The sequence below is a fragment of the Varanus komodoensis genome, unplaced genomic scaffold (genome assembly GCF_004798865.1).
Source record: "Varanus komodoensis strain SLA01 unplaced genomic scaffold, ASM479886v1 scaffold1, whole genome shotgun sequence".
Taxonomy (NCBI): Eukaryota; Metazoa; Chordata; class Lepidosauria; order Squamata; family Varanidae; genus Varanus; species Varanus komodoensis.
In genome coordinates this window covers 17,463,464-17,488,311 of record NW_025335268.1, presented here as the reverse complement: position 1 = coordinate 17,488,311, position 24,848 = coordinate 17,463,464, and the positions used below count along the sequence as shown (strand labels likewise).

Sequence of the window (24,848 nt, the reverse complement as noted above, 5' to 3'; positions counted from 1 at the left end):
ACATATTTTTCTCCCATGTTATTGTATAGTTAAGGGTATGTCCTCCTTTAAAGTGCCAAAAATTGAAACCAGTTAGAGGATTTATAGCCCAGTCCTACACAGAACTGTTCTGAAGTAAGTCACATTGAGTGCAGTGATGCTACTCCCAGATGCATGAATTTAAGGATTGCAGCTTCTGAGGAATCAAGATGTGTAAGAACTAACCTATTTAATCCCATACCTTTATTCCACCCCAACATCCATATTCTATTCCTTATTAGAAGCATTTTTTAACCTAGATGATAAACTAGGGACGGCCACAGTTTTTCGTTCGAATAACCATATCCCCATAGCCCCAAATAGCATGATATGGCACCATGTGGAAATACCTGTTGTCATCCCACTGAGAAAAGAGTCCTAAACGTTCTTGACGTCCAGTAGCTTGTAATATCACCTCTTCTTTTTCCTAGATTCCCTTGTTCTGAAAGCAAAGAATGGGGAGGGATGAGCTCAGGTTGTTGTGGGAAAATACACATGCATTTCTTTGTTCTGTTTTTCATTGCACTTAAATTTTGTATTTGGTTTCTATACCTGATCCAGAAACTGCACTTAGCATTTGAAAGCCTCTTGCAATAAATTGATCCAAGTTTAAATTGTGACTTCCTGTGTTTGTGTTACTATGGCAACTAGGTGGGGAGCTTATTTTGTTTTAAGCCTTTTCTGCAGCAGAGTAATCATAATGATGATTGGTAATACTAACAGCAATAATAATTAACTGTTATAATATTTTATTTTTGAGAAAACTCAGAGAAGCAAAACTGTATTATTTCTAGGTTTGATGGCCATTTATGGGATTTTAAAAGATAATGAAGGTTGTTTATGTATCAGATGGAAGAAAGGGCATAGCAACAATTCTTTCTTTAGTATCCTGCGTATTTTATATGACTTAATAGATGATGTATGAAAGAAATCCACCAATCACTGCTGCTGTGCAACTTCCGTTCGTTTAAATGGGGCATGTACAGGTTGATTTCTACAACCCTTGATAAACTTGCTCAATACTGAGATTTTAAATTGCTTTTAAAAAACGAATAGCTCACCATTACTTAGTTAAAGGTCTTGAGATTCAGGATTGAGTAGTCTTATCCTTGAATAATCAAAACATGTCAGATCTGCACAATTTGTTAACCGAGCAAACTGTATGAAACCTTGTATTGTGCCTGACCAGGTTCTTGGCAACTCTCTTGTTTTGTAACCCCAAATAGACTGGAAGAACAGGTTTGTTAAATCCCTGGTAGCCACTATATGTAGCTTAAGGACTAAGTCAAGCCTGTTGAGAAACACAAGTTGTGCTAGTCTGACATATGCCATTTTTCATTTGATATTTCTGCTAGCCAGATACATCCTTGAACTATTTTGTCCTTCCTTCGCCATAATGAAAATTTCTTGTTCCACCAAGGCAATTCTTATTATTTAAGCAAAACTGGTATATATAGTCTAACCTTGTGTTACTTCCATGTAATGACTCGATATGAGCTGTGTTAAAAAATAGTATTTATTTTATTAACTAAGAGAATTTAAAATTTCAACAGGGTATTTCATCACATGAAATTGAGAAGACTAGCAGAGAAGGAACAGCAGGGAAGGGAAGGGTGCTAGTTGTTAGTTGCTGTTTGATGTATTTTGATGTGATTAGTTCTATTCATACAGGTTTTTGCATTGTAAATTCCTGCTTTGATTGAGTAGTCATGACTATAAAGAATGGAATTGGCTCAGTGATCTAAAATTACCTTGCCTTGACCAGACCTTCTCAAACTGAGGGGGGAATCTTGCAGTCCCATATGACATAGCATTATTGGTTGAGTGTTGGGAGTGAATGTGTGTTCAGTGTTCTGTATTTTTGCTGTTCACCTGCTTCAAGCTTCTGCTTCAGTGCTTCTGCATGGGAAGGAAGGCTATCTTCTAATTCTGTGTTGTTGGAGCATGGCAGCATCTAATTTGAACACTGGCTTTTATTCCTAAATAATATGGCCTTGTTTATTTTTGTGTTGCATTACTTTGATTTCCGACACAGGTGGTAATAAACAAGAAATATTTTTATCCTGAGACATCAACATCTTTGTTTCTAATGATATCAAATTGAAGTATGATCCATTTTTAATCTGGTGATGGAACTCCTATGGTGTGTCTCTGTTTTGTTTCTCATGTAAACTCTAGCGTCCTCCTTCCCTTTTTGCTGCAGCTGATAATTCCATGGTCACTGAAGAGAAAGGGCCCTGCTACCGGTTTGTCAGTGCAGGAAAGCAGTGTATGCACCCTCTCTCTGTTCAGCTCAGCAAGCAGCTCTGCTGTTGCAGTGTTGGCAAGGCCTGGGGCCCCCACTGTGAGAAATGTCCCCTTCCAGGAACAGGTAAGAGGTTCCCAGCAAAAGCATATACTTGCACTGGCAATAGTGTACACTGCATATAGGCTAACCTAATGTATCCTACATAACTTCCTATAGCACTGTGTTGAGTGTATCAGTCCATATTAAAACCAGTTTAAACACAGACAAGGATTGTAGTGAACTATTTTCAAGTTCAGTTATATTCCCCATTTATTGAGTAATGTTTCTTAGTGCATGTTTCATATCACATGAGTATGAATAAACTAAAAGGTATATGCTAATAGATGTTTAGACATTGAAATTGGTCTTGGTGTTTGCAGTTGAAAACACCTCTTTCAAAATGCCCAATGTCCATATTAATCAAGAATGTTCTTAGTATATGTGGACAACTTCGAAAACTTTTCATGGGTCTGATCCAAAATCCTTGGAAAGATATGGCATGGTTAGATTTCATACACTTAATTTTGGGTCACATTCTTGATATCATCTTAAAGAATGGAGGATAGGATGCTGAATGTTTTCAAAGAATATCAAAGAGTTCTAAAACATGAATTGCAACTAAAGGAGAAATATAATTTAGAGCCATCTAACTATGACTTCAGTTCTGTATGCAAATACCAAAATTTGAGAGGGAAAATGGTCATCAGGAAAAGTTTAATACCATTCCTTCCCATCCTCTCTCTTCCTGACTGCTGTCTCCAGTGACGGGGATGGGGAAGAAGCTGTACAAAAATCAGTATAAGATGACCTTTGGCCCTAGGTTCTTTATTTAAGGTGAGGAAATTTGCATATGGTCTTGAACAGTGACTAGTAAAGCAGAATTGTTAAACTAGATCTAGAATGACTTTATATGATGTTAGTGCTTTATCCTCTGGAGCCTGAAGAGGGAATGAATTCTAGTCTTTCTGCATTATACTGAGAACAGCAAAATGGAGATGATAGCTCCATTCATTAGATCTAAAACTAATGGCTTAGTTTCATATTACATTAATCTATTACTTCAATTATATGAAAGAGTCTTGGGCTTACATAGTTGTCTCCTCTCTTCTGGGGTGGCTGCAAGGAGAAGAATGGAAGCATCCACTTGCAATTTTAAATTAATCGCCTTAAGTCTGAACTCTGGTTAATTAAAATATGGTCAGTGACCATGCCTGATTCATAAACCACATCTTGCTCTTTGCTTGTTTGAACTAGCCATACTTTAAATCAGGAATAGGTATGCTCAAGATGTTTTGGACTATATTAATTAATTCCTGACAATTGGCTATGCTGACTGAGGCTTCTACAATTCATGCTGAAAAAAACATTTAAAGAGAATGAGGTTACCTTCCTCTCCTTTAAATTACTATCATTCCCCCAAATTTGAAAGTAATAAGGAATTCTGATTCTTTTAAAAGTCAAAATTTCCAGCCTCCTACTCATGATTATGTCAAAAGTGCAGTGTGAAAGACTGAGGCTTATTCATTCAAAGCTGGCATAGCTAAGTATTAAATCCAAAAGCATCCATAGTTTAATTTCAATTCTGTGATCTTAGTTTGGTATTATATTTAAAAACTGAGTAAAGTGGTTTAATCTTAAGGCAGATCTTTTTCTAAGGGAAACTTATACAGTAATGTTCTCATGTATTCTTTTATATTGGATTACATGTAAAACAGATAAAATTGCAGAAATGTTCTTGATGTCAAGAGATTTTCTTCATTATATTTTCCAGTGTGTCAAAAATATTGCACTTTAGACTCTTAAAAGGAATGTTTTCCCATCCCAAATCTAGCTGCTTTTAAGGAAATCTGCCCTGGTGGAATGGGCTATACGGTTTCTGGCTCTCACAGAAACAAGCTATATCATCACCCTGCAGTTAGAATTCAGCCACCTGTCATTGGCAAGACCCAGATTACTCAACATGTTGCTAAAGGTACTTCTCCTCCACCTCTCCCAGCAAAGGAAGAGCCAGTGGAGGCACTGACCATCTCACAGAAAAGTGAGCCCGAGGTGGCTGTGCGAGAAGGTGAGAGTGGATAAGGATCTCATAATTTAGCTTAGTAACTCTCTAAATGTGTGCATGTGTTACTTTTTTCTTTTGTACATTTTTACCATTTAAAGTTTCTGTATAAAACATAAGATTTAAAGGGTAGGCCAACAAGAATGGGATTGCATTATTTGTTACAGGGATTGGTTTCACTGTGTAGGATTTGGTTCTTTTGTAAAGAATCCAGCCCTTAGGACAAGGAACTGGACAAACTGACAAGCTCCTTTAGTCCATATAATTATGTGAATCTCTTCTCTCATTTACTTGGGATTAAACCTTGAGCAAAAACCATGTTTCTGAAACAAATTCCTATAGTGTTCATATTAAATATTTAGAATCTTTTAATTTTGAAAAACAAAACTGATCACCATCTCATAAGGTGAAGCATTTCTCAACACTGGTTTGATAGTTTTATGTCTCATTTTTTGCATGCCTTCCGCATATGCCTTTAAAATCAGCTGCTTCACAATGTCCTGTTTTAACATGCTTAACAATGCAACAGCAAAGAAAAGCAGGAGGCTTGCCGCATGTGCAAAAATAAATGCATTGCCAACACGCTCTCGGTGAACAGAATATAGGCAGGTATATATACAAATGGCTGTGTGGAGTGTTGCGATTATTTGGATTCCACCCTGCTTTCCTTCTAGAATAGCCAATACATGCTTGTGTGTGGGAAGTGTCTGTGGGTAGCACTGAAGGAATATGATACAGAAAATATATTTGGGAGCACCATATCCATTGAACTAATTTAAAAACTCCTAAACTTACTTTTTACTCCATAATGTATTGTTTTGAATTGGAATTATGGTGATGCATTTTAAAGCACTCTGATCTTTCAAAGTGTGAGTTCTGTTCTTTTAATCAGTATTTCCTTAAGTTGAGCTCTGCAGTACCCTTTTAGCCTTTGAGGCTTGCTTACTTTGAACTTACTAAGCATCTCAAATGGACCAAAATCCAGTAATACAAGGAATTGGAGGATATAATTTATGGCTTCATAGGTATGTGTGAATTAAACTTGATGAAATTAATGCTCCCTGTCCATCCATATTTTACTTAGTTCACAGACTCAGTTGTTTTCATCATGTTGATCTGTTTACATTCAGATCCTATTTTTATTTCAACAGATCGCATTTATTTTCAAAGCAGATGATCATTCTGGGTGACGATCAATCTTAAAAAGTGATAAACGTTCAAAAATAAATTTAGGACAAATGTATTTTATTTCATTTCTGTTCGGCCCAAAAGCTGAAGCTCTCTGAGCAGTTCAGTGCATTTTACAAAACAGATAAAATAATAAAAATTGTATAAACTACAGACATAGAAAAAAGCTGCGTAAACATTCTAGCATACAAAATATAAAGCAATTTAAACAGTTAAACTAATGTCTATAAAAATAGTACCAGCTGGCATGACCCATCATATACCATTATATGCCTAAAATGGAAGGTGGTCTTTATTTGGTAACAAAAAAATGACAGTATTGGTACCAAATATGCCTCATTAGGGAGGTCATTCCATAGGTGAAATAATAGAGAAGGCCATTTCCCATCTTGCTGCCCTCAAGCCTCCCTTCAAGTTGGCACTCAGAGGAAGACCTCAGAGGTGGAGCATAGTCCTGGATACTTCAAATTGGGAGAGTCATTCCATCAAGTATTCCAAGCTGTGTAGGGTTTTGTGGGTTAAAATGAGCACCTTTAATCAGTCTTGAAAGCACACAGCCAGCCAGTGCAAGTGTGCCAGAATTGATCTTGTGTGTTCAGACTTGGTCCCCCTTTTTAGTTCGGTAGGTGCTGCAGCTTCTGAACAGTCTTCAAAGGCAGCCCCACATGGAGTACATTGTAATAGTCTAACATGGAGAATACTATAGTATAGATTATTGAAACCAAATTATTCCTCTTCAAATAAGGGCATAGCTAGGCTACTAAGGGAAGCTGGTAGAAGGCACTCTATGCTATTCAGGCAACCTGAGCCTCAAAAGACAAAGATGTCTCCAGGAGGATCCCCAAACTACAAACCCAGTCCTTCATGGGAGTGCAGTCACATCCAAAACACATTAGACACCCTCCCTCTAGTTAGAAAACCACCCACTAATGGCATGTCAGTCTTATATGGATTGAGATTACATTTATTACCCTTCATCTTCTCCATTGTCACAGGTAGGCGCCAATTTAGCACAACTACTGCCTCACCTGATGGCGATGAAAAATAGAAATAAAGCTGTATGTCATCAGCATACTAATGGCAGTGCACTGCAAGGCCCAGGATGACCCTTCTCAGCAGTTTCATGTAGATGTTGAGTGTTGTTGGGGATAATACTTAGTCCTGAAGAATCCCATGATGGAAATGAGCAGTATTCCCCGAACTGGTCATTGAGTGCAGCATCTCCCACTGCAGTGCAGAATCCCAGCTCAGATAGTGATTCCAAAAAGAATTAACCGTTAACAGCATCAGCAACTCCAGTGATCCAGCAGTATCAACAAGCTGTACTCCCACTGTTTTTCTTCTGGCAGACCATCCTGCAGGGCAGCAAATGCTGTTTCCATGCCCAAACCCAGCATGAACCCCATGCTGATGCTTAGTCTCATCCAGGAGTGTCCGGAAATGGGTGGGCACCTTGCCCAGGAAATGAATATTGGTAATTGGTCTAAATGTGTTGAAATCTTCTGGGTTCGGAGAGGATATTTTCAGGAGTGGCCTCATTTCTGCCTCTTTCCATATGTCAGAGAACTACTCCCTTTTATAAGGAGGCATAATCACTTCTCTAGCCCATCTGGCTGTTCTCTCCCTGCCAATTTTTAGAAGCCAGAATGGGCAAGGATCCAGTATGGAAGTGCCTGCACAAACTTGGCCAAGCACTGTGTCAGCATCCTTCAGCTGTGCCAACTGTAACTCATTCTGCCCAGTCAGTCATCCAGGCTAATGGGTGGGGTACAAATTTAATAAGTAATAAATGACTCAAGAAAACTGGACTAGGTTGTGCTCTGGGTACCTCACAAAATTCACCTGCTATAATGTCTATGCGCCCCAGTGGAAGTAAGTGTTTTTGTCCTGGAACGGCCTAGCAAATATGTTACAATGCACCTTAGATGGTTCTACAATGTGCTTAAAGGCAACCTGTAAAGTCCTGGATGACCACTAGAAGCTCAGCAGATTGAAGATTGAATAAAGTTAGCAAGATGGGCTCTTTGCCACTATCACGGCTTTCTGAATATACCTGATTATAGGTATATACTAGGGTCTGATTGCAAGTTGGGTTTGATATGAAGATTTTTCCCCATCTGCACTCCAGCTGTTTCTTGTTTTGTTTCATCACTCTCAGCTCCAAAGTATACCATAGACCTGTATGAGCTCTTATAGATGTGCAGGAACAATCTTGTCAAATGATCAGGGCTTCAGTTAGCCTCATAAGCCAGAAACCATATGGCTCCATTGGCTTCTGGGACCATCTTGATAGGTTCCCTAACCTTGCAGAGAGGAAAAACTGAGTCTAAACTTCAGTGGGCAATGATCTGTTCATGACAGAGGGGCTGAACTGAAGCCCACTACCTTCAGATCACCATCTCCATGCTTGGACTGGGGAAATAAAACAGGTCTAGAGCATGCTTTGCTACATATGTTGGGCCAGTTGTATCTTGGAACAGTCCCATGATTGTCATAGACCATGAAATCCTGAGGTGCCCCAGACAAGGTGCCCTCCCATGAATATTGACAACCCTCAAAACTAACAGCCAGGAACCTCAGTGGAGCGTTGTGACAATCCTCCCTGGAATCTAGCCTGTTCTGTTCATTGGATTTCTTGTGCTCAGCCTTGCTTAGGAAATGAGCTGGGACGAAGTCTGTGAAAGCTTGCAGAATTCTACTTGTGGAACCAGGAGCCTTATTCCTCAGAATGTGCAAAGGCTGTAAGTTATGAACATGGAAGAGAGATGCTGTTTGCTTCAGCTCACTTCCTGGCATGGACCTATGTGAATGCTCAGTGAGCTTGGCAGAAAGTCAGGCTCACACCCACAAGAAAACAGCCTGGAATCCAGGGAACCAAGCCCAGGGAATCCAACAGATTCCCACCCCCCAAATGGATTCCTCAGCATCACATTCACAATCATCTTCATGCTCTCCTCCAATAGTCAGGTGAACAGGAAGCCTTGAGAAAGAGAAGTCTTTTACATCACAGCACCCCTTATTCCTCAGCCCATATGCTGAACTGAGTCCCCTGATAGCACTCAGGGGACTATCGTGAGGGGGTGCCACACAGGGGTGGATCATGACCTATTTTCCCCTGCAGTGGAGGGCAGGATGTGTTCCAATGGTGCAAAGGTCAGGGAACCAAGATTTAGGGTGGATGCCGGGAAGAACTTCCTGACAGTTAGGACCTCTAGGGTATGGCATGGGCTTCCACAGAGGTAGTTGAAGCCCCAGTGGTGAGGGTGTTCAAGGATAGGCTGGACATGCACATGGTAGATATGTCAGGTAACCAGGTAACTGCCAAACCTGCAAGTCCAAGGAAGGCTGAAACATAGTACAACCATGAATGCCTGGACTGTTTTCTCCCTACCTGGCTAGCTCTCCTTTCAACACCATATTGCCATGAACCTTCCTTACATTGATTGGCATCCCCCTCTTGGCTCCATATCCTCCTCCTCAGTTACAAAGTCCCTTCCATGACTCTAGGCTGAGTCTCTGTATCACATCCATAGGCCTGAACCACAGGGGAAAAGCCACACAGCAAGACCACTTTGGCTCTTGCAAGTCCATCAAGCTGGAGGCTTCATATGCTGAAAGTGGGATAAAAACACTAAGCATTACTTTCCAGGTGGCTCTATTCTCATTGTCCATGGCAAACACTGTTAATAGTCTTACTCATGTCTTCATGTAAAGGTTATCCTTTTATGTCATAGAAATAGGGCAAGCTTGGCAACTAGAAGATGCTAGGCCTGAAGGTGAGATAGGTTTAATAGGACGATACTGGTTAATTCACATGACCACCTCTAGATATAATGACTGGCCTCACCACCATGCTGTTGTATCATTGCTTCATCATGTTTAGTTCTGATCAAAGTATACAGAAATGATTGCCTCATTCTGAGCTGAAGACCAGTCTAGCCACACTTGTGCTTCACCTTTAGTTTAATGTGCATTGAAGTTATCCCATGGCTAAAGGTTTTCTGACTACCTAATACAGGGAGCAGTTCCTTCTGAGAAAGCCTATGATAGATGTCCATTTTGTTAATGTATACTTTAAGATCAATGGAAGATAATATATACATGCAGTATCAAACAAAAACCAGTTGCAATTATTCTCAGGAGAGAATATATGCCAGGGTGGCCAAATTAAGGCCACTTGCAGCTCCATAAGTTTATTTTGTGGCTTGCTGCTTGCTGCTGTGGTTGCCCTTGGGCACCCGCTTGCGGCTCACCGCCCATGAGCACTCGCTTGTGGCTCTAACATTTACCATATGTGGTTCTTCTAATGAGCATGTCTGGCCATCCTGATATATACTGAGGGACAAGACCTTTTAAGATTATCTGCTGCCTATGTAGATACTTTACTTCCCCAGAATCTTTAAAAGATGAAGGTTGTTAAGAGGTGGTTGTCTTGCTAAAAAAACAACCAAAGATCCAATTCAGAAGTTTTGTGCCTGAAAGTTGCAGATTTGATTGAAGGCACAATTTAATTTTGAGATAGAATAATAGGTTTGTATAACAGGAGTAAAGCAAGATTGAAGTGTTTCATTGATACATTAGTTAAATTAATCTAGGGACTGAAAGATTTCAGGCTGGTGAGATTTTTTCTTTGTTTATTGCAATCATTAAGTCTACCAGTTGAAGCCATTTACAAAGTAGTGGCTTGCAAGGGACTGTTGCACACCCAGAATTAAAGAACATGAAAAAGTTGAGCACATGCTGAACCCAGAATTGAGCTTTCCTTTAATGGAAAAATCTGTGTGTGTCTCTTCTCCCAATCTTCTATAATTTCAGCAGCCTAATTTAAGAAAGAAGCTTAAAAAGTGTTGATATTCTTAAACAGTTGGGGGTCAGAATGTCTTGTTGATCGTCTATAAATTGCTCAAAGATCTATCAGTAGTCTTAGATCTACCTCCTATCTGCTCCTGGATTAACTGATATAAAAACTTTGAATAAGCTAAGGGTGCAATCCTATGTAGTTTTTGAAAAAAATCTGCAATTGCCAACCTTTGCCAGACAGCATTTATCAGGCAACTGTGTGCTTGCATTTGTACGTGTATAAATATGTGCACATGTTTAAAACTATTTTTTAAAAATGGATGGCAAGCACCCCTTAAAAGAAGGAATGTTTCTCCTGAAAGTTTCTTATTTCAGAAATACCGAGTTTACTCATACGTAAATTTGATAATTAACTAAAACTCATGATTATTTCACTAAAAATAGGTTGCATTTCTAGAGGAAATCAACTCTAGGGAGATACTCATTCCTGACTGCTTCTAGAAATCCTCCCAGAATCAGTCCAGTTACAGAAAGAGACAATAGAAACTTCCACAGTTGATAAGCAACAACAAAATTCTATGTATTAACAGATATGGAAATACATAGTAATAGAGTATTTCCAGGTAAGATTCATGCTACACATGAATTTCAAGAGACAGTTATATACATTTAAATGATTCTAATAACCATTCCTATCATAGTTAAATGTATTGAACTACATTTAAATTGAATTTCTAGAATTTTAGTCACAATCTAAGTAAATATAGACAGAAAAAGGCCTCCAACTCCCAGCATGAATCAGTCTCAAGCATTGTTGTATATTGTACTGAAAAATTAAAGCACAATATCTGATGCTTTGCTGAACAATGAACCAAGTAGAAAAGTATATTTTATTGATCATTAAAAACAATTTAGATATTTTAATCAATTAGGAAAAAGCTCACAGAAAAATTTATCTTACTGTATACACTGAACGTAATAAATACCTGGCTTAGTTAGACAAGACAAGTTAAATAAACTAGGCAAGATACCATTCACACAATTACTGAATGAGGTACACAGTCCTGTGGCTGCTGTTCAGATGGCCCTAAAAATAAATGAGAGCCCCGTCTCTGGCATCAGGAAAGTGCTCCAAGGCCAGAGCTAGGACTCAACATTTGAGTGCTCTCCCTCTCTCCTCACAGCTGGTGTTTTTCTGTGCTGTCCATGACTGCAAAGACTCTGGAGCAGACATCAGGGGGGCAATTGGAGGGCAGGGAGGGGAAGAATGAGGCTCTGGCAGGAATCCAGGACGTGCTTCAGACCTTCATCCTGACTAGCAGGGGTTAATCACTCAGATGGTCAAAATCAGCTGCAAAGAGTTATAGGCAGCCCCATTGGATGGTGCTTTACTGTCTATTAAAATTAAAGCATGGTATAGGAGTCTTGCTCTGCATTAGAATCAGTAGAAATGTTAAATGTGCCATTCCCTATGGTCCTCATTCAGTCTTGAAGCTCCATGCATTGAAAGGAAATCTGCCATCCACATAATTGCAGTTTATTTATTTAAAACAACACAATAAAACGGCAATAAATAACAATTAACCAAAAAATACAATTAAATAAGTTAAATAAAAGTGACTGTTAAACATTACAATTTTAAATTAGTTTTTAAAATAACAGTTAAATAAAAAGTGTTTAACCTGGCGCTGAAACTAATATAAACTCGGCGCCAGGCACACCTCTCCAGGGAGCGCATTCCATAATCTGGGCGCCACCACAGAGAAGGCCCTCCTCCAAGTGGATATCCTTTTTACCTCCTTCAGGGAGGGTTCTCGGAGCAGGGCCTCTCCCACGGATCTTAAAGGGTGTGAGGGCACATAAGGAAGGAGACGTTCCTTCAGGTATCCCGGTCCCAAGCCGTTCAGGGCTTTATAGGTCAAAACCAGCATCTTGAATTGGGCCCGGATTTCAAGTGAAAGCCAGTGGAGCTGATAGAGAACCGGCGTTATATAAGAATAACGACTGGTCCCTGTTAGCAACCTGGCTGCTCTGTTCTGTACCAGCTGAAGTATCCGGATCATTTTCAACAGCAGCCCCACTTAGAGCACGTTAAATCCATCCAGGAGGTTACCAGAGCATAAATCACTGTGCTAGGCAGTGTTTGTCCAGGTAAGGACGCAGCTGATGGACCATCCAAAGCTGTAGGAAAGCACTCCTCACTACCACTGCTACCTGGGTTTGCAGTGACATCTCCAGGTCGATGAGTACTCTGAAGCTGTGGACCCTGTCCTTTAGAAGGAGTGCTACCCCATCCAGGACAAGGTCAAAATCACTTACCTGAAATATCGGTCCGCCCACCAACAGGACTTCCGTCTTACCTGGATTGAGGCTCAGTTTATTGGCCCTCATCCAGCCCATTACCTCAGCCAGGCACCGGTTCAGTACATCCACTGCCTCACTGTAGATGTAAACAAGAGGTAGAGCTGGGTGTCATCAGCATACTGATGATTCCACAGCCCAAAACTCCTGATGACCTCTCCCAGCGGTTTCATGTAGGTATTAATTAGCAAGGGGAACAAAATAGAGTACTGTGGAACCCCATGGCAAAGCTACTGTGGTGCAGAGCTATAGTCCCCCAGCACCACCTTCTGGAACCGACTGGCCAGGTAGAAGTGAAACCACTGCCATGCAGAGCCTTCAACTCCTAACCCAGCCAGTCTATCTTGAAGGATGCCATGATCAATAGTATCGAAAGCCTCTGAGAGGTCCAGGAGAAGCAACAGGGATGCACTCCCACTGTTCCTCTCCCTGCACAGGCCATCGTACAGGGCGGCCAAGACAGATTCAGTACCATAACCGGGTCTGAAGCCAGACTGAAATGGTCCCAGATAATCCATTTCATCCAGGAGTGCTTGGATTTGTCCCGCCACCACCTACTCTAATACCTTGCACAAAAATGGGATGTTGGCCACCAGTCTAAAATTGACTGTCATCTCTGGGTCCAGAGATGCTTTCTTCAGGATAGGCCAGATCACTACCTCCTTCAAGGGTACAGGGACCTGGCCTTCCCTCAGCGGGGCATTGATAATCTCCCAGACCCAGGGACCAATCCCATGACTGGCTTCTTTAAGTAGCCAGGAGGGGCAAGGGGCAAGAAGACAGGTGGTAGGAACAGTAGGAATGTCCCTTGGATTTGAATCAAGAGTGTGGAGATAGGAAGTAAGGTCCCTTGTTGCCCATGACCTGACTCTCACACTTATTTCCTTTTAAACATAAATCACACAATTGCTTATTACATGACCACCCTTTCATTTAGGTTAGCCTTTAGATGGAAGATAGTTATTACTTGTTTCCACAGATGGTAGTTCTGTGGAATTCATAATTTCACAAACAATTTGTTGACCCAGTTAAAATGTTAATTTCACTTATATATTTCTTGTTCAGATTAATGCATTGCAATATTAAAGCATTATTTTACACAAAATTACATCAAACATGTCTTGGACTGACTTTGTAAGCTCATTTCAACATTTTATCTATAAAAGGTGCTAAGAAAGGAAAACCATACTGTATTTCTGCCTAATTTATTCTTAAATAGAAGGGGACACATATTTTTCTTTAAAGCCATATGCCTTTGTCATTTGCTTGATTGTTCGGTACACTTACATTTTCTCAGTGAGCAATGAGTTGCCCGGCCATCCTTGGCTGTTTAAAATTTGTTATATTGAATTGAACAGTGCTCCATGAATTTACACTATGTATTAGTTTCAATATATATAGCTCAAGGAATTGGTGGTCCAAATTCTGAAGTCAAATCTTTTTGACTATGCATCCTATCCTATCTTGCCTTTTTTTCTACTTTATTTCTATGCAACCCACCCCCATGTTTAACAAGTTCTATTAGAACAATTTGTCTCTAAAATTCAAAGATCCATTAAAAAGCATGTTTTGCAGTGATTGCTATAATTTCCAACAGCACTGACCTCCAATGGAACTGGAAACTCTGATCTAACAGTTTTCACATAATACCAAGTTACTGACTTCAGTTGACGTAAAACTATTTTCTCACATTTTGATGCACCAAGCACTTTGTCAGCTTTTATCCTCACAAAATCTTTGTGTGACAGGTTATTGTTAATGAGGAGTCCAAAAATGATTCTGAGTGTGAACAGAGATGTAATTCAGTTATGGGAGACACCTCTGCTTGAAGAATCAGATACAGCCTTTTTTAGGTCAATAAAACAAATTTACATCTGACTATATTTCCCTGGTTTAAAAGCATAGTGACAGAGTGCGTAAATAGGTTTAGAATACAAACAAAAAAGTGACTGATATTTTTGTATACTTCTCCTTTCCACACTAGTTAATTCCATTTCTTTTCTTTCTTTCTGGTTTTAGTGGGAACTGCAGCCCCAGATCAGGTAACACATAAACTACATAAAGTGTTGCATTTATGTAAAACTGGCACGAGCTTGAGATCTTTGGGATTTATATGAAATTGTGCGGGGGGGATAGTTAATTTTTAAAGCTATACTAATTGAAACTCACTGGTTAAAACTCACTGGTTAATATCCATAATGGTGAATATACTTTGGAATTCCATTTCTTTTAATATACAAAAGTTATTTTTATCAAAGAAAACTTGTTTTCACATTTCATTGCCTCAAGTTGAGTATTCCTATTCAGCACAGCTCTTCCCATATATGTTCAGTGGTTAACAAAAGCCCTAATTTAACTGAAAAATTAAAATCTATTCTTAGGACACAATAAGAACCAAATTCTAAGATGCAAAAGTAAGAAGTTTCTATCCTGTCAGTGGCCATCGGGTAATAAAAGTCACATAAATAACTGGTTAATCAGAACATTTTAATATTTATGAATTCTGATATAAAACACATGTTTGAAATATGCAGTTTTTACAGAGATTTTAATTTTTTTACATCTTCATAAGGCAAATTAAAGTACACTTGTTGGTTTTGGATGGAAGAAGTTGTTCCATCTTGTACTTCTTTACTTTTGCCATAGCAGTACATGAGAACATAAAAGCCCTGCTGGTCTGTCTAGTCTAGCACCATGTTCCAATAGAGGCCAGATGACACTAAGGATATGCAAAAATTTCATTTGCAGGGTGAAAATGTGATGAACTTCCAAACTCAGCTGTCAGAATTTCATTCCATTTCCCCCATGCTGGTGCCAAGTCAGTCTGACAAGAGTTGAGCTAGAACATGGATTTCCACTTTTAAATTAACTTGTGTGATTTGCACAAGTTTATTTTTTTATTTCTAAAATACAGGATATTCACAGTACTTGCAGAAACTGAAATTCATGAGCGGAGTTGTATTGATTTTAGCTTCTCATAAACTTGTCATGATTTGATCTGGCTGCCTTGCTACCAGAACCTTCCTTCAAAAAACACAGTTATGTAGCCATAAACAGGTAAAGTGTTCCCGAAATAAATGAGTTCCCAAAATGTTCCCAAAATAAATATATATTATTAGTGGGAAAAACAAAGAATGCATAAGACACTAAAGAAGCCCTACTTGTAAAAACCATGCAAGCTGAAAAAATGACTAAAAATAATCATGGATCTGTTCACATAATAGTGTTTCCCATCACCAGATTTGAAATGCTTTAAAGTCCATCAAGCTCAAACATTTCCCAGTGTCACACATTTCTAGATGATTAACATATTTGTTTAAGTAATGTGCACAAATCATATATTTGTAGCAGAAAACTACAGTGCAAGATAAAATGGATAACTTCTTTGTGAAGTAGGAAATATGGCCAACTAGTGATGAATAATGAGAGGGTGAAACGGAAAAGGATATGTACCAAGGAAACGTACAGTGCTTGGCATTACATAGAGTCCTGACTGGAACAAAATATTAACTACAGTGGGAGAGTGCTGGTTGATCACTGCATAAAACAAATGTTGGACTAGTTGGCCCCTTGGGCTTATGTGCTTATGACTCCCCACTACTACCATTAAGAAAAAGATTAGAAAAATTCATGACACTTTAATGGTGTTCTCCCTGCCTCTTAGTTGTTTGATTTCTAAGCAAAAAAAAAAAAAAAAAAATGCTCAGAACCTTTTCTCATAAGGCTTGCTCCCCAAACTTTGACCATTGTTGCCATTACTGCAGATTTTCCGACTAATACACTTTCAGTTACAGGAAAGGCAATCAAAACTCAACGTGGAATTCCAAATATAGCTGCAGCTTTACATACAAAGCAGGATAGCTTTGTGTTTCTGATTTTATATTTTTCAAATCTTCAGGGAGCAATCCTATCAGGGTATCTATAACCCCTGATCTTAGAGGCTTGTGAGAATCCCATGCAGAACAAAAGGAACAGCAAATGTGATTTTCACCTTACTGTCCAAACCAATACAAACACTGGCGAAATAGCAATAGGATAGCTGCATTTTTGTACGGGAAATACAAATTAGGTTTGCATTACAATACAAACCAAATTTGTTTGTACCTCATGCCTAGTACACAGCATTCTAAATGTAATACATCATCTATTTATATTTTTATACTAATACTTTGATTTTCAATCCCTTTCTTAACAATTACTTAAATGGATTGCTTTAGCCTATTTATAATGGCATTCTAAGTTTAGTATGGTAAATTGCCTGAATATGTCATTGACAGGTAACATGAAATATTTTAATATAAATACAGAAAGATTATATAATTTGCTTTTTAGTTTCTGTTGCCTTCTGAGTTGATATTTTCAGTGAGCTTTGCACCATGACCCCTGTTACTTAATCCTGTACTTAATAGTGTTAATTTTTTTACTCATTAGCAGAGGGTTTTGTTTTTTTTTTTTTTTAATGGGTGGCGCATATTACCAAGGTCTGGAATAGAAGTAATGTTTGTGATTGTGGAGGCCATGATCATGATCATGGATCATGTGCTTTTCTCCTTTCCCTTTTCAGGATGCAGCCATGATAGACTAACAAACCATGATCTATTTGAGAGTTCACTATATTAACATGAACATTAGAACATACAAATCTATCCTCAAAAGGAAGAAAGAGGAGAATTTGCACACAAGGAAAGAGAAAGAGCATATGATTTTGGCATGCTGTCATCTAATGTATAAACCTGGGAAAATTACATATAACCAGGCCTAAGTGAAATACATTGTCCTGCAATGGGAGATGCTATTAATTCTATTTTACCATACATACCTCTTTTCCATGGTTTCCCTCTTCTAAACCTAGCATTGACTTTTATGTTCAAAGCCTCTTTTTGGTAAAAGTATGATGGTTTTTTAACCTAATTTTTTTTTTGCCAGAATGGCATAAACCTTCCCTCCACATTAATACAAATAAATAAGTCCCAGGAACTCAGAGGCACAATGGGAATCTTTATGGTGTGTGTTCCTCATACTTCTGGCATTGCTGTTTCATCCTGTTTGGGTGATTTTTTAGTCAGTTGTGACAAGACTTCCTGACCTGGAGTTGGGCAGTGTCAGCAAGCGGTAACATGATTCATGAGCTATATTGTATAGTTCTCCCTAATATACCAAGGCTTTGCATCTTGCTTCCTGCACCAGCACCTGAACAGAGCGTGGCATCACTTCAGCACATTAAAACACTTGTGTGGAACTTCTCTTTGGTATGCATGCTCTTTAAGAATGCCTATTGTCAAAGTCCAGAAAAATGTCCCCCAAGCAACATTTTAGTTTGTATACATCTCTTTTCGGTAATTTTGTATGCCCTTTAGCTATACATTCAATATAATGCCCAACAGTATTAAAATATTACATAACATATACATAAAACCCATGATTAAAAGTTTACTCCAGAATTTTACATGATTTTAATAAGAAAAGTAGGTAACTAGCATGTCTCAATAAAGGAAAAGAGATAACAGTAGGAAATACCACTTCTTATAATAAAAAGAATGCATTTTTATTTAATCTGACTTGCAGCCAAATGCATAGCAACATCTGAAAGTGGATAGAATTGTATAATAGTATCATACAATAAATATTGTGCATACAATATCCATTTTTAATCTTTTCTCTTTGCCATACTCTTTACAACCAAAACAGTTGTTTTGCTCTTAGAATCAACACTCAGAACTATGTAAATAGGGTACATGTCCATTTAAACTCAGTGTCCATTTAATTCTGCAGGACAAACAAACAGATTGCATCTTGGGATGTAGTTGGTAGGAGCCAGTACAGTTTAATTCCATACAGTATGCTCATGCTGTAGTTTGGGAATTACATATAGTTCATGAACTAATCAGTACTCTCTTTAATTGCTCAAATGTCAATGGATGGCTGCCACTTACTAAGTGGAATAAAAGGAAAGGGACCCATAGACTAGTACCCATGACAGCCAATACTTCTTTACGTACATTGTGGAACCCTCCAGAGGTCTCTTACAAAAGTACTTTTCCTACATAATTGCATTCCCAATCATAATAACCAGCTACTTTAAAGTCATAGATAGCAGCTAAATCTTTTTTAATTTTTTACTGTAAGTATAGTGCCTCCAATTTGGATTGGGACCCTTCCGTGAAAGTAATAGGGTTTAATCCTCTTCCTCCTACAGGCTTGATCTACATCATGCTTCCTGCACCTGTAGTTTATACTGCAAAATAGGAGATGGTTGATACAATTTGTTTCCCCTGCCCTCTCTCAGGTCTTCCTTCACATTCTGAGTAATACCTTATCTTCCTTTCTCTACTCTGCACTACACACACTATTTCTTTGACCGCATCTCTTTTCCTACCAGCATGAAGAGAAATCAAGAATAGAGCACATGTTTACACAAGCATTACTTTTCATATTGTGAATTTCCCTAATTGTCTTGTTAACTAGATTTAATTCCCAAACTAAAACTGTCTGCCCTTGATCTATAAACATACAGTTACAGAAATCAGTCATATACACAGTTATAAAATATAGTTGCCAGTAGTTCAAGCAGGAATTAATCCATACAACTTTGTGAAGGATTGCAACCAAAGGGAGCATTCAATATACTGTGAAGTCTCATAGATTGTAGTGTTCTTAAATTCACCAAACATCCATATTATATCTATAATGTATAGTTACATTGTGTGTGTGTTTCTGTGTGTATCACACATAGACACACACATTCACATTGTGTGCATGACTACTGACATCTTGATAAGAGGTGTTCTTGTATCCCAGTGTGCTTAAATCAGAAGTGCCTGTGAGAAGATAAGTTCTTAAATCACAAGTCTGCAGATAATGTGTGTGTGCATACACACTCAGTATATGTCAACAGAAGCTTTACCTTTGCATAATACATTGGAATGAAATCCATTGTTCACAAGGGCTGCTGCTGAATAGAAAAAGAACAAAGCAATAATATTTAATTGTTCTTATTTTAAATTTGTATCCATTCATGTTCACTGTTAATATGTGAAACAATACTTTTTCAAAGTAGAACTTCCCCACAAAATTAGGGAATCTTCAGTTAAAATTACATAATCATCCATTTAATTTTTAACCATTCTTTTAGGAATTAGTTTCACTTGATGACCGAGAAAAACCTATAGTACAGCCTGGTCAACCTCAACTTTCTCCTGGGATTTCAACTATTAACCTGCATCCACAATTTCCAGGTAGCTCTTTTGGACTCCTCCAGCAGTAGATGAAAGCCCTTACAGACCAGGAATGGAAAAATTCCTTGTGGGGGTCTATATTTCTTTTCGTGTTTAAATTTTCTAATTTACTGATTAGAAGCTCTGGATTTTAATCTTAAAGCTTAATCCAGAATTTTTCAATTCCTTGAAATGATCCTTACATGAATATTCCTTTTGAAGTCCACTTGACAACCTGTGCAACGCTCCATGGAAATGTCAAGAAATTCCAATACAGTTAATACTCAGGAGCATTTCATGGCTTTGTGCACTTCCTTTCAGTTGTTCTTTACCTTATGAATTACCCCTCCCTTACCCAGTTGATGTTAACTATAATGCATAATTTAATCTGCAGTGATTAAAAGCATGATTAGCTATTAAACCAGAAGAATAACCTGGACTGCAAATTCCACTTCAATTACTGTATTGCCTGACTTGTTTGAACCTGTGGTTAGCTTTGAATACAGAATTGGAATCTATTTCACAAACCCTAGTTGTAGCTTTAAAAATACCAGTAATAATGTGTAGTTAACTGTATCTAATGCAGGTGCAGACAGAATGCTACTTTGTACTGGAGTAATTATGAATAGGCAGTCCGTTAAGCTAGTGAAGAAAGAGATGAGATATTAAAACTCCATCTTTCTTTCTGGGCTTTCCTCCCAGCAGAGCAACCAGAGCAACCAAAGGACTTGCAAATGTGCCTTTGAGTATAATAGTGCTGTTGCTGCATGTCAGGATCCATCTATGCAGCCATCTGTGATTTGATTACAAATGAGGATATTGATTTGCTTACATTGCAGAGATCTGGTCAGACGATTCAGAAGTTGATCTCTTTACTGTTATCTTTAGAACTCTATCCTGGTATAGCACCAATGCAGTGTTATGACCTTGGAGCATTTTTTGTTTTGTTGTGAGTGAAAGATTGGAAATATTATTTGTTTACAGTCATCTATAAGTTGTGCTGGGGATGCAGGTGGCCCTGTGGTTTAAAGTGCTGTGCTGCTGGGCTGGTGATCAAAAGGTCGCTAGTTCAAATCTGCACAATGGGGTGAATTCCCATTGCTCCATCCCAGCTCCTGCCAACCTTGCAGTTCGAAAGCATGCAAATGCAAGTATATAAAAAGGTACCATTTCAGTGGGAAGGTAACAGTGTTCCGTGCACTTCGGTGTTTTGTCATGCTGGCCACATGACCGCAGAGACTGTCTGCCGGCAAACACTGGCTCCCTCGGCTAGGAAACAGAGATGAGCACCGCCCCCTAGAGTCAGGCATGACTGGACTTAATGTCAAGGGGAAACCTTTACCTTTTATAAGTTGTTGCCCTCACTTGCCTGGACAGTTGAGTGCCCATGTTGAGTGTTTCTACCAGTATTTCTCCCTACCATCCCATTGCCCATCTTGTTTCATCTGAAGAAGCTCTTCTTTGTTCTCATGCTGTCTTAGATGTCTATCCAAGGGAGTTCAATTTCCATGCTTAGGCTACATTGTCTGGGTGCCATGAAAATTATTAAACTACTGACTCAGCTCAGCACATGTGACAGAGTTACCCATTTGATTTGCTGTTTTCAACACAAGGACAGCAATATCACAATGAAGGATTTCTTTTTGATTTCATCATCATGGTCAGATCTTTCTGAGCAGGTTTAGACTTACAAAAATAGTTCCCTCTACATGGCTGGTGAACCTATTAGAAAGATTAGTGGAATCTGAAGGATTTCTCAGAGACTTTGGCAATCTTCTAGTTGACATGAGTGTTGCTTATTTCATACTCAAGTTCTTAATGCAGCTAATCTCTGTCTTCCTGCTTAGCAGAGCCTATTCATCTCCTTGGTTTACCAGGAAGATGGTGGGATTGGGGCAGTTAAGGGAATTGAAACAAGGGGCAAATAACTCAGTGTGAATCTGATCAAATACAGGTAAGGGTTACTTCAAGCAAATTCTGTGAGAGTGGCATGGAAAAAAATATTTTTTTCACCCACTATCCTGTCCACAAAATCTCATTCATTGGAGCTTCTTTGTGATCTCTGGTCTTCAACCTAGCTTCCAAAATAATACAAGGAAGTGCCATGGCCAACTACCTATTAATGCTTGTTGGTTGTACAGGTGCAGGGGCAGAATCCTTCTCTGGAATGTAGCACATAAGAAGGCGAAGCTTATCTCTTCATTCTCACACAGTCAAAACAAAAATTCTGTTTGGCACAAATGGGAATGTTTTCTCCAAGTACCCTAGTCCTTCAGGTTGAAGGTGTTATTTTCCTAACTGCATTCCTAGTAAAGAGCCTTACCCATTGATGTGTAGTTAGTTAAAGCAGGAACCAGACTGCTCCTGCAAGAAAGACAGAGGACGAGCAGATGAGATAAACTAAACCAAAAAGTTGTGAGCTACATATTAAGTGAATATTTAGTTTGGTGCTCACTGGTGGTCCACAGTATCTTATTTACTACATGCTTTGAGCATAAAGACATTCATAGCCGTCTTAACTTGGATGCCATAAGGATACCACATTTCCTGATTTGTTAGAATTTCAGTTGTTGTAGCTAAGGATATATTAAAGGTGCTTTGTGGAGTACTTCATCACATCTGCTCATCCTTTGGCTTTCCTGGCATTGAACAGCTAGTGGAGCAGATTGGGTCGAGAAAAATTTAATGCCTCCTTGCAATAAAATGCAGTTGTAAGTATTACTTAAGCAAATGATTGCTGGACTATTAGTAGTTTTCTTAACTGGTCAGTATAACATTGGTCAAGTTTCCTGCATGGATGATTGCTGTAGAACTCTAGGAACATTTGGATTGCTCTGGCTATCTGGATCTCTTTTGGTGTGGCTTCAGGTCCACATTTCTTTGTTAATTCCTGATATATGACCTAAGCCAGAAAAAGAATAAGGGAGGTAACACTAAAATCTCTTAGTTAATTTTTATACCATTGACTGTTTCCCATGGAATTTACTATCAGCATTAGATGGTCAGATAACCTGACCTTAGTTACATATGCACCGGTGATCTCCAAACTTCATTAAGCATTATATGTGAGGCTGTTTTCAGTAATTTTCAAAGGCATACCCATGTAAGATGCATTTTGAAATATTTATTAAGCCTATCTATCCTGAGACCTCAGTAGCCAAAGGACTGATTTTTCCTACATACACCTCTTTGTGCATTGAGCTCAGCTTTGGACATTCTTCTTCAGTGTGTGTTCATCTACTAAAGTTAGGTTGCTGAAAGGGCCTTTTCAGTAGTGACTTTTCAGTAGAATGCTTTTTCCAGGAAGTTCACACCTACTCATATGCCAGGCAATGAATGACCTTTCTATTTTCCAAGACACTTTTAAACATAGTGTGAATTTGGTTTTGCTCTGCTTTTGGGGTGCCTGTGTGCATTTATTTCTGTATTTGTTGTTTATTTTTTTATAAAAATGTTACTGTAATATGCTGTTGTAAAGCTCTATCACCAGTTTAATGGTTTTTAACAATTTGTGAGAATATTTTTCTGAAGGGGTTGTTCTGATTTTTTTAAATATAAATAAATAGTTAATTTTAACTAAGGAAGAGAGGAGGAATTTGCACTTGTAAGGGGAGGGGGAAGAGTGCACAATCCCACGTCATGCTCCTGATCTCCTGACCATGGTTACATCTATACAATTTATATCTGCTAATGTTATGGCTACATCGAGCCCAAGAAGGGAAATGTCCATACAAATGTTTTTCCTAAAAGGTGTACAGTGCAACCTGGCAAAGAATTACCTGCTTAGCCCATGAACAGTACTTTAAAAATCAACAACTTTGAAACTTTATTAATCTCAGTGTCCTAATTTATGTTAAAGAATAAGTAATGCATTTTTCCCCTGGTTTGTTACATGCTAACACTACACTTTGACTTCTGTAGTAGATCAAACAATAAACATAGTTGGTAGATTGTATATATAAAGTGAAACCACATGATTACTCTTATTTATCTTGCACTCTCTGATGGTTCTGTTCAAGTTATCATTCAGCATGTATGCTGTGTAACATAGAAAGCACCCTCCTAGGAGCAGATAAATAGCTATGTGCCTTTACTCAGTTCATTTTTCCCCCATTCAAGGAAATCCTTTCCAAGTGGGAGTAGAAAGAAGATAGGAAAAAGATATATGTTGAGAGGTAGTAGGTCCAGTGTTCATGTCATTTGCCTATAGAGTTCAGTGAATTTTGAATCATAGCTGTAGAATTGCTGATGAATCCACTGAACTCAATGTAGGTTGTGCAGCAGCTGTGCCTGGTTGATTATTTCTATGCAAGAGCAGGCAGTACGGAAGTGTAATTACTAATATTAAAAGAAATAGATTAAATTGAAGTCGTTAATGACTTGAAAGTCCACGTGGAATGTTTTCATCTCCCCAGATGTGGTGGATGCCTACTTAGGTACCCAAATATGAACTGAAGAGGGGAGGAATTAGCAAAAGTTGACATCTAAATTCCATGTGGATTTCAAATGTCTTTTCGAGTGATGTGTAGGCAATGAAGTTGCTTCATTTGTTTTGTGCCTTTCAGGAATTCTTGGATGTATTCCAGAAAAACAAAGGGGTTAAATTGCTATTAAATATTAAGAATTGGGACAGATTGCCTTGGGACTATTTCATATAGCTCTTGTAATACCATTTGTTCCACATTTGGCATGACTATAACATTTGAAAAGATTAAACATCTTTGTTTTTTCTAAGAACATGAGTACTAGGGATATGTTTTGCTGCATAGCCAGTAGCAATTAGAAGAAGATGTACAGTGCTTTAATATTATACTTTTAGAAGGGTTATGATTTTAGAATGGGGGTCTACAACATGTACTAGTTAGAAACATAGTATGTGAGGTGGTCCTTGCTAGTTTTCTTTTGATTCAGTAAACCATGC

The 24,848-nt window shown here is 38.5% G+C and overlaps 1 protein-coding gene across 13 annotated transcripts in view; it reads left to right on the top strand.

Annotated features, from left to right (window-relative positions):
• The window catches only part of LTBP1 (latent transforming growth factor beta binding protein 1), a 242,920-nt gene that overhangs the window by 143,514 nt on the left and 74,558 nt on the right, over positions 1 to 24,848 (top strand). For 4 of the 13 annotated variants that reach the window (XM_044451005.1, XM_044450921.1, XM_044451897.1 and 1 more), the window contains 4 exons: positions 2,222 to 2,389; positions 4,137 to 4,370; positions 14,733 to 14,755; positions 19,846 to 19,948. The exons of 2 other annotated variants lie outside the window; for them this stretch is intronic. In XM_044451005.1, coding sequence (XP_044306940.1) covers positions 2,222 to 2,389; positions 4,137 to 4,370; positions 14,733 to 14,755; positions 19,846 to 19,948 — 528 coding nt within the window. The remainder of the gene's footprint in view (positions 1 to 2,221; positions 2,390 to 4,136; positions 4,371 to 14,732; positions 14,756 to 19,845; positions 19,949 to 24,848) is intronic. 7 more of the 13 variants (XM_044451264.1, XM_044451825.1, XM_044451089.1 and 4 more) reach the window with 4 other exon arrangements.